Source organism: Moschus berezovskii, chromosome 8 (assembly GCF_049115385.1).
Source record: "Moschus berezovskii isolate FMDL1 chromosome 8, NW_MosBer_1.0, whole genome shotgun sequence".
In the NCBI taxonomy this organism is placed as follows: Eukaryota; Metazoa; Chordata; class Mammalia; order Artiodactyla; family Moschidae; genus Moschus; species Moschus berezovskii.
The window spans coordinates 51,122,613-51,141,290 of NC_142467.1; the positions used below are offsets into that span (position 1 = coordinate 51,122,613).

At 43.8% G+C, this 18,678-nt stretch overlaps 1 protein-coding gene across 3 annotated transcripts in view; it reads left to right on the forward strand.

Annotated features, from left to right (window-relative positions):
• The first annotated feature begins 1,599 nt into the window (after positions 1–1,599).
• SH3TC2 (SH3 domain and tetratricopeptide repeats 2) overlaps positions 1,600–18,678 on the forward strand; it is a 70,380-nt gene continuing 53,301 nt past the window's right edge. For 2 of the 3 annotated variants that reach the window (XM_055430401.2, XM_055430402.2), the window contains exon 1: positions 1,600–1,864. In XM_055430401.2, coding sequence (XP_055286376.2) covers positions 1,600–1,864 — 265 coding nt within the window. The remainder of the gene's footprint in view (positions 1,865–18,678) is intronic. The other variant, XM_088838573.1, reaches the window with a different exon arrangement.

Genomic DNA, 18,678 nt, shown 5'->3' on the forward strand with positions numbered 1-18,678 from the left:
CCTGGGCCCTCTGTAAGTGGTCAGCTAAGCTCCAGAGGGCTCAGCATCAGATCACCAAATCCTTCCTCATTGTAGTCATGGAAAGACCCTGAATTTTAGAAAAGTAAAGCTCGTGGATGGTGGAATTAACTAGATCTGGCTCAAGCCCTGAATCTGACATCCATAAATGGCGGGGCCTTTGGCAAGTTATACATGCATTCCCTTCCTGACTTACAAAATAAAGATGATAATGCTAATATTATGAGGCTGTTATGGGACTTAAGTAATGTATGATGAGTGCCTAACCCGTAGTGAACATTCAGTCACTGGGAATCAAGATGGGTTAGCACTGAAACTGAAGCCAGACTTCGGCGACATGGTGGAGAACCTGTCACCTGGGACTGAGCTGGGGTGTGTGATGGACGCCCCTGATCACTCCAGTAAGACTGATGCCTAGGTGCTCCTTCATGTTGTATTCCCAGTGCTCCTCCCAGAATATAAAATTGACCAGGCCACCTCCCTCCTTGAAGTGGTCGTGTTACTGGCTGCAAGCTCAACCTCCAAGTAGCCTGCACAGCAGGACTACTTGCTTTCCCTAGGCCACACCTCCTCACTCTTTGGACCACTCAGGAGTGACCTTTGCTCTAGGCATTAAGGAAACAATAAGTAGCTTATGATCCTTCAGCTTGGTTGCTGGATCAGCCATGCCTCTGTCTAATGTTACTGGCCATATTTTCTCCATCTCTTAGGAGATGCCATGGGAGGTTTTCTGAAATTCAGTCATACTGTCTCAACTGCATCCTACTGCTCTGCTCCCTATTGTTGCTAAGTTGTGTCCAACTCTTTGTGATGCCATGGACTGCAGCATGCCAGGTTTCCCTGTCCTTTCCCATCTCCGGGAGCTTGCCCAAACTCACGTCCATTGAGTTGGTGATGCCATCCAACCATCTCATCCTCTGTAAGCCTCCTTCTCCTTCTTCCCTCAATCTTTCCCAGCATCAGGGTCTTTTACAATGAGTTGGCTCTTTGCATCAGGTGGCCAAAGAGTTGGAGCTTCAGCCCCAATCCTTCCAATGAATATTCAGGGTTGATTTCCTTTAGGACTGACTGCTCCTTAAGAAGGAAAAGAGTTTGGTCTGGTGTGATCCATTTTGTGTGCATATTTGTAGCCTTAACATATTTGGTCCCCCAACCTCTCACATTTAAGATGTTGGGCTACATAAGGTCATTTCTTGGATTCCTTCTGACCTGATTTTGGCAGCCAGGGCTGGGGGTGAGGTGAAATGCCATACCCACAGCTCCAGCTTCACCCAAATAGCTAAGGTGGGGTGTTTGCAGAGAGAGACTGGGTGGGGAGCGCTTTCCTAGCAGCAGGAGAATCAGTGTGGGTCAAGCCAGTCAGGGAGGGAGAAAGAACAGAAGCAGCCTTGATTCCTGAGATGCTCTCTGCCTCCTCCTCCTGTGCCACTCCCCCACACCGTCCACCCGCACAAGAACCAAACTGTGTATCTCAATCCTAGAATGTGTGGAATGTGCCACAGCCTGATAGGCATGAAGCAATCTGCAGAGAGGCAGGGAGGAGCTCTGCTCCCCAGTCAGAGGCCCGACAGTGCAAGGACTATGGGTCCTGAGGGCTGGGCGGCCCCTCCCATCCTCCCCGGGCCTGCTGCCGCAGCCAGGATATCAAAGGCTGCATTGTGCTTTGAGCGGGACTTGGTCCCTCGTGTGCCAGGGAGGAGGCGGGAGGAGGGACACCGCTGGGAGGCTGTCTCCTCCCAGTGCTCCTCTGGCTGGTGTTCCCAGGGGCCTCAGCCTGGGGAGGATGGTGCACACATGGGTGGCTGCTTCTGCATCCCTGGGGAGCCAAGTCTGTCCTGGGGCCCAGGTGAGTTTCCTGGGGGGGAAGGGGGACCCCGGCCTGCGGAATGCCTGAGGCGGGGGTGGGTCCACTGAAGGCTGAGGGATCTGCTGGGTTGGGGAGCTACTCTTCTCAAGACGGGGAGATGGTTGCACTTTCTGGCTTCTTCTCCTCCCTTCCTCACTTGGTATTTGTCATTCTGACACCGTGAAAAGGGAGTGAAACCTGGGAAGCATCTACTTTTCCTAAAGAAAGAGGCTTTGAGCTCACTCTAGGAGGAGGAGAGAAGGCTGCTTTTGGCTGCCATTGCCAGGGTGTGACTAAGACCTTCCTTCCTTTTTTCCCAAGATGCCCCAGTTCAGGAAGAAAGCTCAGGCAGTTGGTTCCTCTGGGGACCAGCGGTGGTCATAAACTTGGCCTTAGTCACTCAACCCTATTTTTGTCAGGGTTAACGTTGCTGTAGGAAATCAGGCAGTTTCCTGCCTCCTACCTGTTACAGTGTGTGTGTGTGTGTGTGTGTACGTCAAACTGAGGTCACTTAGAGTTGTTGCTCTAAGAAATTGTCAAGTCATCTGAGGCTTGACATATGGTGACCAACCCTGCCGGTTTCACTTGGACCCAGGGCTTTCCCAGGATGCATTCAGTGCTAAAATCAAAACAGTCCCAGGCAGACTACGGTCACTGGTCACCCGAATGCAAGCTCCTTGCTTCTTTTCAGAGGGAGACCAAGGTGAGGCCCAGTGGTCTCATGTATGGCATTCACCCCGATGAGCTGTGGCTTTATGGGAAGAGTGTGGATTGAGGGAGGACTCTCTTGGAAGACAAATGAGCATTACACCAAGAAATTATTCCTAACACTTGTTAGGATTCCATGTCTTCCTGGAGAACCACCATGTTTCCTTGGAGGGGGAGCCCAGGAGAACCTCTAACCAAGGTTTTCTACTCTCTGATAGACAACTTCCCCCTGTAGTTTTGTGACCTGGGCTTGATTAGGTGGAAGGCACTAAAGGTTCCTAAAGCAAATCTGAAGCAGCCATGTTCTGCTTCCTCTGCTTGAAGTTCCAACCTAGGTACCTTGGTATCTCTAGCAGGGAGAGGCTCCCACACTAAAGCTACCCCAGACTTAAAAATCTCCCAAATAATGCTCGGCACTAAACACACAACCTTTAGCTAGAAAACATTTTGCTTCTCCAAATTTCTAAAATGTACACACTTTTCAGACCCTCCCCCTAAATCCTGCTATCCTTGTACACCATGGGAGTAGACATTGCATGGGGGCTGCAAGAATATGAAGGACCACTGGTCTGTAAGGCAGGGACCTGCGTTCTAGATCTGATTTGGTTTATCTCCTTTTAGTCAGGCATCCTCACAGGTAATCACCCAGTCTTTGAGGTTAGGTCTTGTCTGGATTTGCCAGACAAGGTCTTGGTTCTTTGATTTGCCTTGAGCAATTTATTTATTAACCTTTCTGTGTTTCAGTTTTCTCACTTGCAGATTTTATGATATAATTATGCTTTCCTTATAAAGTGTTGTGGTAGGGATTAAGTCTATATGAAAAACAGTTAAAACGACCTGACACAGTTAATTAAGCACAGAAAACAAAACAAGGCACATTAATCACATCTCTATGACTCTGGCATATCACGCTCTCTCTCTAGGTCTCCCTTTGCTCATCTATAAAATGAAGGGGTTGTAAACTCAGCCTGTGGAGGTAAATTAGGGAGCTCTGCTCCTGGTCCCTGATCCCCTAGCTTCAGCCTGAATAACCCTGCTTCTGTTTGACATCCTGTTGTTTAGCCCAAGATTTCATGTAAAGAATTCTGCAGCTTGAAAGAAGCAAACCAACACAGAAGAAAACAATCTTAAAGTTCTCATGACACTATCATTCAATTACCTTATTATTTCACCACTTTTTTGCTGTTCAATTGGTTAGCATCCTGGATTCACTTTGTCAAAAATAGTCAGCCTGATATTTATTTTTATTGAGGCTTTTCATGCCATCTCCCCAGTTTTCTGTACTTGTCAGGGCCTTTCCCTGGGGAGGATGATATGGCATTATAGGTCTGAGGTCAGTTGTTACAAACATCCCCTTCTAGGTTCCCCTATTCATCCTAGAGAAATGGAACAAGGTATGAGACACATCTAGACTGACTTAATAGTATGTGAGTTTGGCAAGTCTCTTATATTCTTTGAACCTCAGTTTTTCTGTCTTTAAAATGAATATAATGATAGTATCTGTCACACAGAGCTTTTGTGAAGATTAAATCAGATAATTCATCTCATGGATTTAGCAGGGTCTGGCTTTTGATAGCCTCTCAGTAATTGCCGGCTGCTTTGCTGTTAACTAATAAGGACCACTCCAACATCCCTTCTATACCTGACCCCACTGGAGTAGGAGTCGGTGCTCCTCTTTCTTCGACTGCTTCTGTCACTGTGTCTGTTTCAGAGGGAGTAAACAGTGAGGACCAACAGTCCTCAGGGGTTAGGGAGGCAGGAAAGGAGAAGGCCTGATAGCACTAAGCCCTGGACCGCTGCCCAGCTGGTCTGCAGTGGAGTGACAAAATGAAAAAAGCTGTTCCTGATGCCCAGGTGTGCTGTATTCTCACACATGGGCTCTGCCTGCAGCCTTTGTTCCCATGATGCTTCTTACTTTGGACATGGGCAAGGGGTGGGCTTCTGGTAACTGCCATTATTTCTGACTTCTGGACCCCTGGAAATTTTTGCCACTGCTAAACCACAGTTGCTTAGTTAAGATCACAGAGCAAGTCATGTCAAGATTTGTTGACCTAAAAGCTTCTAGCACTGCCGCCTTATCCTTCAACACTATCTTGAAGAGATCTGGCAGATTTATACCCTTATACAGAAGATGTGGGAGAGATACATTTGCCTACATTGATTGCTGTTGTTTGTAACTTTCCTTTCAACCTTTTTTGGTAAATATGAATCATCAGTAAAATTACAAGAGACGGAGGGATGAATGCTGACAATAGTAAATCATGATTCACATTTGAGCTTTAACAAACTTGAGACATTTTGAATATACTGATAATCGGGAATATGAGAACAATATGCAACTTTCTACTTTATGTCCTATTAGCTTCAGAACTTCTTTATTTCTTTCTTTTACTTTTTGGAAAAATAAAAGATTACAGATACAGTTAGGGTCCCCTGGTAGTTTTTCCCCAATCTTACTTCTCACTTCCTTCCCCCAAACTAATCACATTCATGAATTCAGTGGTTCTGTGCCTTCACTGCATATCTGTATTCTCATGAGTGTTCATTGGAAGGACTGATGTTGAGGCTGAAACTCCAGTATCTTGGCCATCTGATTCAAAGAGCTGACTCATTTGAAAAGACCCTGCTGCTGGGAAAGATTGAAGGCAGGAGGAGAAGGGGATGACAGAGGATGAGATGGTTGGATGGCATCACCAACTCAATGGACATGAGCTTGGGTAAACTCCAGGAGTTGGTGATGGACAGGGAGGCCTGGCGTGCTGTGGCCCATGGGGTTGCAAAGAGTTGGACACAACTGAGCAACTCAACTGAACTGAACTGAATCACTGTAAAGGATTTATTGTTAAGATTTTTAAACTTAAAGTGATATCATTATGCAGCCTGTTTTGTCTTTTTTAAAAATAATTCAGCATTATGATCTAGATGGGCTTCCCTTGTGGCTCAGATGGTATAGAATCTGCCTGCAATGCAGAAGACTCAGGTTTGATCCCCAGGTTGGGAAGATCCCCTGGAGAAAGGGAATGGCAACCCACTCCGGTATTCTCCCCTGGAGAATCCCATGTACAGAGGAGCCTGGTGGGCTACAGTGCATATGGTCACAGAGTCGGACATGACTAAACGATTAACACTACTAAACTATTGTCTAAGATACATTCAGGTAGATAAACATAGCTGTAATTCTAATCTGATATTTGTCCCAACAAGGACAATGTGGATTCACATCATAAAAACTGCTGTTGGTATGCTTGTCAAGTCAAAGAAATAAAATGTGGGTGGAGAAAAAAAGCACGCAGGGAAATCTTTACTGTTTAGTTTTCTTCTTAAATTTGGGAGTGGTGGTGAATAAGTGGGACCAAGGAGAGACTGAGAGAAAAGTGGGAGTATATTCTCATTTCCAGCAAGTTTCTGTGACTGAAATATCTCCTGAGTTGGAGACCTTAGAGTTCAGTGTTCTGAGGTTGGGTTTATGTAGTGGAACTGGCAAGATCTACACCCATGATCTGGATGGCCTCTGACTCTGTATGACTCTGGTAAAATCACTACTTCTCTCTGGGCCTTAGTTTCTCAACAGTAAAATTAGGAGTGGAATTCAATGATCTCTATTCCCTCCAAATATTCATTTTCTGTAATTATTGCTTCTCCTCATTTTTATCTCTCATATTTAAAATGTCAAGATGCCTTCCCTTTTCTAATTTTAAAATACAGTGTCATTCACTTTATCCCCTGTCTTCTCATTTGCTAAGATCACAGTCCACATTCTCACACTCACACTGTGGATTGTCTTACAGTTTTCAGCTATCCTCCCTGCCTCTCTTTCTTGCCTCTCCCTGTCCTTTTACTGCTATCCCAGGTAGAATTTCCACTTTTGTTTTGCCACACTCATGCTCAAGAATGTTCCATAGCTCCATATTGCTTGCTATATCCATTCTAAATTCCTCTGACTTCTTTAAAACGTTCTCTTTTTCCTGACCCTACCATATTTATCAATTTTAGCTCCATCATCCTGACCTCTCCAGTATGTTCTTTGTCAGCTCATGTGCAAGCAAACATTCGCTCCTATCCTGCTGATCTCTTTACCAGTAATCCCACTTTTCTACCACCTATATAAATCTACCAACAAAATAAAGAGGGAGCCATAGACTGGGAGATAATATTTGTAAATTACGTATCTAATACTTGTATCCAGAATAGAAAAAAAATCTTATAACTCAGTAATGAGAAGCTAAACAATCCAATAAAAATTTTCAGATAATTTCATGCAGAAAATATAGGGATGGAAATCATACATGTGAAAAATGCTCAGCATCATTAGCTGTGCTCAGTCACATCTGACTCTTTGTAACCCCATGGACTATAGTCCCACCAGGCTTCCCTGTCTGTGGAATTTTACAGGTGAGAATACTGGAGTGGGTTGCCATTCTCTTCTCCAGGGAATCTTCCCAACCCAGGAATTGAACCCAAGTCTCTTGCATCTCCTGCACTGGTAGGCAGATTCTTTACCACTAGTGCCATCTGGGAATCCCTCATTAGTTATTAGGAAAGTGCAAATTAAAACAATGAGATAAAACCACACACCTACTAGAATGACTACAATTAAGAAGACTGATACTAAAGTGGTGTGGATGTGGAGAAACAGGAACTTTCATGTGTAGCTGATGGGAATGCAAAAGGTATGGCAACTTTGGAAAGCAGTTGAGCACTGGTATCTGACCAATAATAAAAATAAAACAAGCTTCCAGAAAGTAATTTATTGATTCACAAATGAAAAGTCCAGGGATTGTTTGTTCCAAGTATGTCTGGATCAAAGTATTTAAATGATTTTAACTGATTCCAGCTGAGTCATTTGAAAACCTAAAAGATGATGCTGTTAAAGTGCTGCACGTGATATGCCAGCATATTTTAAAAAACTCAGCAATGGCCACAGGACTGGAAAAGGTCATTTTTCATTCTAATCACAAAGAAGGGCAATGCCAAAAGATATTCAACTATTACGCTGATTTCACATGCCTCCCATGTGATTTCACATGCTTCCCTGATTTTACCAGGGCTTCCCTGGTGGCTCAGCTGGTAAAGAATCCTCCTGCAATGTGGGATACCTAGGTTTGATCCCTGGGTTGGGAAGATCCCCTGGAGAAGGAAATGGCTACCCACTCCAGTATTTTGGCCTGGAGAATTCCATGGACTGTACGCCGACTGAGCGACTTCACTTTCTCTTTCACATGCTAGCAAGGTAACGCTCAAAAACCTTCAAGCTAGGCTTCAATGGTACATGAACCATGAACTTCCAGATGTACAAGCTGGATTTAGAAAAGGCAGAGGAACCAGAGATCAAATTGCCAATATCCGTCGAATCATGGAAAAAGCAAGATAATTCCAGAAAAACATCTACTTCTACTTCTCTGCCTATGCTAAAGCCTTTGACTGTGTGGATCACAACAAACTGTGGACAATTCTTCAAGAGGTGGAATACCAGACCACCTGCCTCCTGAAAAACCTGTATGCAGGTCAAGAAGCAACAGTTAAAATTGGACGTGGAACAACAGACTGGTTCAAAATTGAGAAAGGAGTACATCAAGGCTGTATATTGTCACCTTGCTTATTTAACTTCTATGTAGAGTACATCATGCGAAATACCAGGCTGGATGAAGCACAGGCTGGGATCAAGATTGCCAGTAGAAATAACAACTTCAGAGATGCAGATGACACCACCCTAATGGCAGAATGTGAAGAGGAACTAAAGAGCCTCTTGATGAAGGTGAAAGACAAGAGTGAAAAAGCTGGCCCTTACATTCAAGAAAACCAAGATCATGGTATTCGGTCCCATCACTTCATGGCAAATAGATGGGGAAAAAGTGGAAACAGTAGCAGATTTTATTTTCTTGGGCTCCCAAATCACTGCAGACTGTGACTACAGCCATGAAATTAAAAGACACTTGCTCCTTGGAAGTAAAGCTATGATAGACCTAGACAGCATATTAAAAAGCAGAGATATCACTTTGCTGACAAAGGTCCGTATAGTCAAAGCTATGTTTTTTTAGGTAGTCATGTATGGGTGTGTGAGTTGGATCATAAAGAAGGCTGAGCGCCAAAGAACTGATGCTTTTGAACTATGGTGCTGGAGAAGACTCTTTTTTTTTCAGATAAGACTCGAGAGTCCCTTGGACCGCAAGGAGATCAAACCAGTGAATCCTAAAGGAAATAAACCCTGAATATTCTTTGGAGGGACTGATGTGGAAGCTGAAGCTCCAATACTTTGGCCACCTGATGCGAAGAGCCAACTCACTGGAAAAGACCCTGATGCTGGGAAAGAATGAGGGCAGGAAAAGAAGGGAGCAACAGAGTATGAGATGGTTGCAAGCATCACCAACTAAACGGACATTGGGCAATATCCGGGAGATAACATAAGTCAGGGAAGTGTGGCATGCTGCAGTCCATGGGTCACAAATAGTCCAACATGGCTTAGTGACTGAACAACAATTCCAACAACCTTTCCCGCTCTGTTTAGAAAATTGTTAGCTACCCCAAGTCATGCAAATACTCTTCTATATTTTGCTCCAAGTTTTTTTTTTTGGTATCTTTTAAAAAACAAGCACCTAAATAATTCTGATGCAGATCATCCACAAATCACATTCTGCAAAACTGTGATTTTTCTTCTCTAAACCTTACATGTTCTTTAAGAGCTGTGAGCCCTGCCTTCTCCCCCAAACTGAGGTCACCATCCTGAACTTCCTTCTTCAAGATGGGATCATGCCACAGACCCTCACGGTCCTTAGGCAACTGTCTCTTCTCTTGGACACACAAAGCTTGCCAGGACTAGGTGTAAATAAGTGAGCTGGCATTCCTGGGGACCATGATGGCCAGAGAACAAATGCCCCCTAGAGGTGGCAGCAACCACTCAGTGCCAGCTGACTGTTGCCAGATGAGCATGAGGGCCCCAGACTATAGTTCTTCCACTTTTCAAAGCAAAGTCAAGCATCTGGGTTATGTTAAACATCCTGATTTCTAAATGATGTGGAGCAATTTAAATCTTAAAAGTGCACAGTGTAGAGGCAAAAAAGAAAAGAAAAATGTTGGTGGGTTTTTATGGCCTGTGGCCTCTGGTATGCTGCTAAGTCACTTTAGTTGTGTCCGACTCTATGCGACCCCATAGACGGCAGCCCACCAGGCTCCCCCGTCCCTGGGATTCTCCAGGCAAGAACACTGGAGTGGGTTGCCATTTCCTTCTCCAATTCATGAAAGGGAAAAGTGAAAGTGAAGTCGCTCAGTCGTGTCCAACTCTTAGCGACCCCATGGACTGCAGCCCACCAGGCTCCTCCATCCATGGGATTTTCCAGGCAGAAGTACTGGAGTGGGGTGCCATTGCCTTCTCCAAGTGGCCTCTGGTATACCAGTTTTCAAGCTCTGTCTTAGAGTAGGGAACCAGGCTGCCACTCAAAGTGATTCTAGAACCTGCAGGATTATTACCAGGGAGCATATTAGAAATGCAGAAACTCAAGCTTTCAACTACTGAGGCAGAATCTGCATTTTATCAATGAGTGTTGGTAAGTGTTACTCGCTCAGTCGCATCTGACCCTTTGGGACTGTAGCCGGACAGGTTCCTCTGTCCATGGGATTCTCCAGGCAAGAACACCGGAGTGGGTAGTCATTCCGTTCTCCAGAAAATCTTCCTGACCCAGGGATGGAAACAGGGTCTCCTGCATGGTAGGCAGATTCTTTACGGTCTGAGCCACTAGGGAAGTTTATCAATAGTCCCAGGTGATTCATTAAAGTTTGAAAACCTTATGCAGATATGTGGTTCTTACTGACTCAAATCAGAATCATTTGGGGAACTTAAGAAAAATACCTGCATTGATGTGGTGACGTCGCGCTCTTCCTATCTCAGCTTAAGCAGCACCTGACAAGGAACAGAAGTTCAAGGCAACAGGACCACTCTTCTCATTTGCTCGGGCCCCTCATCTCCCCTTCCTGCCTATTGGTGGCGTGTGTAAGGCAGGTGCTGTGTGAACCACGTCCCATCTGGGTCTCTGGCCCCGCTGTCTCAGGGCATTGGCTGGGCCGGTGCTCAGACGCACCGCGGGCAGTCTCACCTCGCTTTCCCGGAGGGTCTCGCGAGGCGTCGCGCCGTGCTCACCTCTCCGTGCGTGAACATCCCACCTGCCCTTGCGGTGCCCCTGCAGCGCTACAGTTTTACCTCAGCGGGTGAGGCTTCCAGTTCCCAGTGAGCCCCTGGGGTCCCCCCTGAGGTGGTGCATCTCGCTGAGCACCTTACTGAGTGCTGGGAGGATTGACTTGGCCCTCGTGTCTTCCCTTCGCCGGGCGGGGTTGCACGGGGGAGTTTGAGCGACCATGGAGGGTCCAGCGAGGCAAAGCGGGGCCTCTGTGAGACATTCCAGCTCCTTGTGAGGTAAATGGAGGAGTCTGAGGCCTCCTGCACTTTTCGCTTACCTTATCTCAGGAACCCTCTCCCCGCCGCCCTTCCCCAGCCAAGAGAAAACTGGCCTCTCTTGAAGTGCCTCCGTGGGCCCAATGGGGAGACAATGGGTGGAGGACGACGCACGCTGAGTGAGAAAGCCTCTAGCCATCCGAGAGAGAGCCTAGGGGTACCGGACCTCCCAGCCTTTGCCCCTCCAAAGCGCACAGAAGGATGAGGGGTGGGCTGACCTCGCGGTGGGGTGGAGCACTGCTCTTCCTGGGAGAGGGGAAAGAAAAAAAGAGATGAAAACAAAGGAAAGGAAGAGAAAAGAAAAGAAAAGAAAAATACGTGTGACTGTGTAGCATGATGAAGGAAATAAATTAACATTTTTGGAATTGAGGCCTAGGCCGTCATATATTTTTTTTCTTTTTCTTTTTTTTATTGGAGGCTAATTACTTTACAATATTATATTGGTTGGTTTTGCCATGCATTGACATGAATCCACCCTGGGTGTACGTGTGTTCCCCTTCTTGAACCCCTCTCCCACCTTCCTCCTCCCCATATCCTCCCTCCAGGTCATCCCCGTGCACCAGCCCCGAGCATCCTGTATCATGCGTCGAACCTGGACTGGTGATTCGTTTCACATATGATAATATACATGCTTCAATGCCATTCTCCCAAATCATCCCATCTTCACCCTCTTCCACAGAATCTGAAAGACTGTTCTGTACACCTATGTCTCTTTTGCTGTCTTGCATACAGGGTTAAGGTTACCATCTTTCTAAATTCCATATATATGTGTTAGTATACTGTATTGATGTTTTTCTTTCTGGCTTACTTCACTCTGTATAATAGGCTCCAATTTCATCCACCTCATTAGAACTGATTCAAATGCATTCTTTTTGATGGCTGAAAAATACTCCATTGTGTATATGTACCAAAGCTTTCTTATCCATTCGTCTGCAGATGGACATCTAGTTTGCTTCCATGTCCTCGCTGTTATAAACAGTGCTGCAATGAACATTGGAGTACATGTGTTTCTTTCAATTCTGGTTTCCTCAGTGTGTATGCCCAGGAGTGCAATTGCTGGATTGTGCTGGAGAAGACTCTTGAGAGTCCCTTGGACTGCAAGGAGATCCAACCAGTCCATTCTAAAGGAGATCAATCCTGGGTGTTCATTGGAAGGACTGATGCTAAAGCTGAAACTCCAATACTTTGGCCACCTCATGCAACGAGTTGACTCACTGGAAAAGACTCTGATGCTGGGAGTGATTGGGGGTGGGAGGAGATGGGGACGACAGAGAATGAGATGGCTGGATGGCATCACTGACTCGATGGACATGAGTTTGAGTGAACTCTGGGAGTTGGTGATGGACAGGGAGGCCTGGCATGCTGTGATTCATGGGGTCGCAAAGAGTCGGACACGATTGAGCGACTGAACTGAACTGAACTGGTGGCAGTTCTATTTCCAGTTGTTTGAGGAATCTCCACACTGTTCTCCATAGTGGCTGTACTAGTTTGCATTCCCACCAACAGTGTAAGAGGGTTCCCTTTTCTCCACACCCTCTCCAGCATTTATTGCATGTAGACTTTTGGATAGCAGCCATTCTGACTGGTGTGAAATGGTATCTCATTGTGGTTTTGATTTTCATTTCTCTGATTATGAGGGATGTTGAGCATTTTTTCATGTGTTTGTTAGCCATCTTTATGTCTTCTTTGGAGAAATGTCTGTTTAGTTCTTTGGCCCATTTTTTGATTGGGTCGTTTACTTTTCTGGAATTGAGCTTCAGGAGCTGCTTGTATATTTTGGAGATTAATTCTTTGTCAGTTGTTTCATTTGCTATTATTTTCTCCCATTCTGAAGGCTGTCTTTTCACCTTGCTTATAGTTTCCTTTGCTGTGCAGAAGCTTTTGATTTTAAGTAGGTTCCATTTGTTTATTTTTGCTTTTATTTCCAATATTCTGGGAGGTGGGTCTTGGAGGATCCTGCTGTGATTCATGTCGGAGAGTGTTTTGCCTACGTTCTCCTCTAGGAGCTTTATAGTTTCTGGTCTTACATTTAGATCTTTAATCCATTTTGAGTTTATTTTGGTGTATGGTGTTAGGAAGTGTTCTAGTTTCATTCTTTTACAAGTGGCTGACCAGTTTTCCCAGCACCACTTGTTAAAGAGACTGTCTTTTCTCCATTTTATATTCTTGCCTCCTTTGTCGAAGATAAGGTGTCCATAGGAGCGTGGGTTTATCTCTGGGCTTTCTATTTTGTTCCATTGATCTATATTTCTGTCTTTATGCCAGTACCATACTGTCTTGATGACTGTGGCTTTGTAATAGAGCCTGAAGTCCGGCAGGTTAATTCCCCCAGTTCCATTCTTCTTCCTCAAAATTGCTTTGGCTATTCGAGGTTTTTTGTATTTCCATACAAATTGTGAGATTATTTGTTCTAGTTCTGTGAAAAATATTGTTGGTAGCTTGATAGGGATTGCATTGAATGTATAAATTACTTTGGGTAGTATACTCATTTTTACAATATTTATTCTTCCAATCCACGAACACAGTATATTTCTCCATCTATTCGTGTCCTCTTTGATTACTTTCACTAGTGTTTTATAGTTTTCTATGTACAAGTCTTTTGTTTCCTTAGGTAGATATATTCCTAAGTATTTAATTGTTTTCGTTGCAACAGTGAATGGAATAGTTTCCTTAATTTCTCTTTCTATTTTCTCATTATTAGTGTATAGGAATGCAAGGGATTTCTGTGTGTTGATTTTATATCCTGCAACTTTACTGTAATCATTGATTAGCTCTAGTAGTTTTCTGGTAGAGTCTTTAGGGTTTTCTGTGTAGAGGATCATGTCATCAGCGAACAGTGAAAGCTTTACTTCTTCTTTTCCAATTTGTATTCCTTTTATGTCTTTTTCTGCTCTGATTGCTGTGGCCAAAACTTCCAGAACTATGTTGAATAGTAGTGGTGAGAGTGGGCACCCTTGTCTTGTTCCTGACTTTAGGGGAAATGCTTTCAGTTTTTCACCATTGAGGATAATGTTTGCTGTGGGTTTGTCATATATAGCTTTTATTATGTTGAGGTATGTCCCTTCAATTCCCACTTTCTGGAGGGTTTTTGTCAAAAATGGATGTTGAATTTTGTCGAAGGCTTTCTCTGCATTTATTGAGATAATCATATGATTTTTATTTTTCAGTTTGTTAATGTGGTGTATTACGTTGATTGATTTGCGGATATTGAAGAATCCTTGCATTCCTGGGATAAAGCCCACTTGGTCATGATGTATGATCTTCTTAATGTGTCGTTGGATTCTGATTGCTAGAATTTTGTTAAGGATTTTTGCATCTATGTTCATCAGTGATATTGGCCTGTAGTTTTCTTTTTTTGTGGGGTCTTTACCAGGTTTTGGGATTAGGGTGATGGTGGCCTCATAGAATGAGTTTGGAAGTTTCCCTTCCTCAGCTATTTTCTGGAAGAGTTTGAGTAGAATAGGTGTTAGCTCTTCTCTAAATTTTTGGTAGAATTCAGCTGTGAAGCCGTCTGGACCTGGGCTTTTGTTTGCTGGGAGATTTTTTATTACAGTTTCAATTTCCGTGCTTGTGATGGGTTTGTTCAGATTTTCTATTTCTTCCTGGTTCAGTTTTGGAAAGTTGTACTTTTCTAGGAATTTGTCCATTTCTTCCAGGTTATTCATTTTATTGCCATATAATTGCTGATAGTATTCTCTAATAATCCTTTGTATTTCTGTGTTGTTGGTTGTGATCTCTCCATTTTCATTTCTAATTTTATTGATTTGGTTCTTCTCCCTTTGTTTCTTGATGAGTCTGGCTAGTGGTTTGTCAATTTTATTCACCTTCTCAAAGAACCAACTTTTGGCTTTGTTGATTTTTGCTATGGTCTCTTTTGTTTCTTTTGCATTTATCTCTGCCCTAATTTTTATGATTTCTTTCCTTCTACTGACCCTGGGGTTCTTCATTTCTTCCTTTTCTAGTTGCTTTAGATGTAGAGTTAGGTTATTTAGTTGACTTTTTTCTTGTTTCTTGAGGTGTGCCTGTATTGCTATGAACTTACCCCTTAGCACTGCTTTTACAGTGTCCCAGAGGTTTTGGGTTGTTGTGTTTTCATTTTCATTCATTTCTATGCATATTTTGATGTCTCTTTTGATTTCTTCTATGATTTGTTCATTATTCAGCAGCGTGTTGTTCAGTCTCCATATGTTGGCACTTTTAATAGTTATTCTCCTGTAATTGAGATCTAATCTTACTGCATTGTGGTCAGAAAAGATGCTTGGAATGATTTCAATTATTTTGAATTTACCTAGGCTAGATTTATGTCCCAGGATGTGATCTATCCTGGAAAAGGTTCCGTGTGCGCTTGAGAAAAAGGTGAAATTCATTGTTTTGGGGTGAAATGTCCTATAGATATCTATTAGGTCTAACTGTTTTATTATATCATTTAAAGATTGTGTTTCCTTGTTAATTTTCTGTTTAGTTGATCTATCCATAGATGTAAGTGGGGTGTTAAAATCTCCCACTATTATTGTGTTATTGTTAATTTCCCCTTTCATACTTGTTAGTAATTGTCTTACATATTGCGGTGCTCCTATGTTAGGTGCATAAATATTTATAATTGTTATATCTTCTTCTTGGATTGATCCTTTGATCATTATGTAGTTTCCTTCTTTGTCTCGTTTCACAGCCTTTGTTTTAAAGTCTATTTTATCTGATATGAGTATTGCTACTCCTGCTTTCTTTTGGTCTCTATTTGCATGGACTATCTTTTTCCAGCCCTTCACTTTCAGTCTGTATGCGTCCCTCGTTTTGAGGTGGGTCTCTTGTAGACAACATATATGGGGGTTTTGTTTTTGTATCCATTCAGCCAGCCTTTGTCTTTTGGTTGGGGCATTCAACCCATTTACGTTTAAGGTAATTATTGAAAAGTACGATCCCGTAGCCATTTTCTTTATTGCTTTGGGTTCAAGTTTATACACTCTTTCTGTGATTCCTGTCTAGAGAAGATCCTTTAGCATTCGTTGGAGAGCTGGTTTGGTGATGCTGAATTCCCTCAGCTTTTGCTTGTCTGTAAAGGTTTTGATTTCTCCTTCATATTTGAATGAGATCCTTGCTGGGTATAGTAATCTGGGCTGTAGGTTATTTTCTTTCATCACTTTAAGTATATCTTGCCACTCCCTTCTGGCCTGAAGAGTTTCTGTTGAAAGATCAGCTGTTATCCTTATGGGAATCCCCTTGAGTGTTATTTGCTGCTTTTCCCTTGCTGCTTTTAATATTTGTTCTTTGTGTTTGATCTTTGTTAATTTGATTAATATGTGTCTTGGAGTATTTCGCCTTGGGTTTATCCTGTTGGGGACTCTCTGGATTTCTTGGACTTGGGTGATTATTTCTTTCCCTATTTTAGGGAAGTTTTCAACTATTATCTCCTCAAGTATTCTCTTATGGTCTTTCTTTTTGTCTTCTTCTGGGACTCCTATGATTCGAATGTTGGAGCGTTTAACATTGTCCCAGAGGTCTCTAATATTGTCCTCATTTCTTTTAATTCGTTTTTCTTTTTCTGTCTCTGTTTCATTTATTTCTACAATTCTATCTTCTAGTTCGCTTATCCTGTCTTCTGCCTCTGTTATTCTACTGTTTGTTCCCTCCAGAGTGTTTCTGATCTCATCTATTGCATTATTCATTGTATATTGACTCTTTTTTATTTCTTCTAAGTCCTTATTAAATCTTTCTTCCATCTTCTCAATCCTTTTCTCCAGGTTATTTATCTGTAACTCCATTTTACTTTCAAGATTTTGAATCATTTTCACCATCAAAATTCGAAATTCTTTATCAGGTAGATTCCCTATATCATCTTCTTTTGTTTGTGTTAGTGGGCAATTATCTTGTTCCTTTACTTGCTGGGTATTTCTCTGCCTCTTCATCTTGCTTATATTGCTTTGCTTGGGGTGTCCTTTCCCTCTTCTTGCAGTTTGTGGAGTTCTCTTTATTATGTAGTTTCTTTGCTGTGTGTGGGGTTGGACAGGTGACTTGTCCGGGTTCCCTGGTTAGGGAAGCATGTGTCAGTGTTCTGGTGGGTGGAGCTGGATTTCTTCTCTTTCCTTTAGAAGACAATGGGCTGCTTTTCTGGGAGCCTGATGTCCTCTGCCAGTATTCAGAAGTTGTTTTGTGGACTTTACTCCACGTTCAAATGTTCTTTTGATGAATTTGTGGGGAAGAAAGTGGTCTCGCCGTCTTATTCCTTCCTCCCCAGAACACTGGATTCTTATATTCCACTTGGTCTTGGAGTATCTCTTCCCAGCTGCTCCAGCAAGGCGCAGCCGCTGTACCTTACCTTGGACGAGGGGTATCTCCTCAAGGCCGCCCCTCCTGCTTTGAATGTGGATCAGCTCCTCTCGGCCCTCCGGTGCCCAAGCAGCCACCGCCTCCTGGACGTGGTACAGTTCCTCTCGGCCACCGCCCTAACCCTGGGCGCGGGGCAGCTCCTCTCAGTCACGATTCTGCACGTGGTCGGTTGCGCCGGGAGCCGGGCGTCTCTCGCGTCTGCGCCGCCGGGAGCCGGGCGTCTCTCGCGTCTGCGCCGCCGGGAGCCGGGCGTCTCTCGCGTCTGCGCCGCCGGGAGCCGGGCGTCTCTCGCGTCTGGCCTTGAATCTTTTTGAAGGATTCTTTCAGTATCAAGAAGCTTGAGAAGAAATAATAGCTGAGGCCTACTTCTCAGTTGTGGGGACCGCTGGATGCTGCTGGGTGATACAAGTTGCACGAATCCCAAAGAAGAGCAGAAGGAAACCGCACTGAATCCACTCCTTCTTCTGGACCTTCTCTCTTGGGTGACTGATCTATAAAAGGTCTATTGTCTTCTCAAGTTAAAACTCAGGATAAACCCCTAGCTTTGTTTGCTTTGGGCCACATGGATTCTTCCAGTCCCTCCCTGTGGCTGCTGGACAAGCCTACCACTGGATGGGAGCTCAGTTCTTCTCACACTCCCCAGACGTGGCTTGCTGACCCCTGAAGCTGCTTACCTGGGCTGAGACTGGTCAGCACAAATGGAGCACATACAGAGCCCCAGTGCTGGTGCAGAGCAGGGGGCGTGCCTGAGCGCCTCGTGCACAGCTCCTCAGCCCAGTGGTTCAGCAACATCTTCTTCACAGCAGCCCCTGAGGCTGGAGACTCGCTGGCGAAAGAGAAGGAAGGGACACAGGCTCAGTAGCTGGGCCCTTAGCACTGTTTCCTTCTCTACCTTTTCTGTCTCATAACTCACTGGCTGCAAGACTCAGGCTAGCCATGCCGTCTTGCTCTCTGCCCTAATTTTTATGATTTCTTTCCTTCTACTAACCCTGGGGTTCTTCATTTCTTCCTTTTCTAGTTTCTTTAGATGTAGAGTTAGGTTATTTAGTTGACTTTTTTCTTTTTTCTTGAGGTGCGCCTGTATTGCTATGAACCTTCCCCTTGGCACTGCTTTTACAATGTCCCAGAGGTTTTGGGTTGTTGTGTTTTCATTTTCATTCATTTCTATGCATATTTTGATTTCTTCTATGATTTGTTCATTATTCAGCAGCGTGTTGTTCAGCCTCCATATGTTGGCATTTTTAATAGTTTTTCTCCTGTAATTGAGATCTAATCTTACTGCATTGTGGTCAGAAAAGATGCTTGGAATGATTTCAATTTTTTTGAATTTACCAAGGCT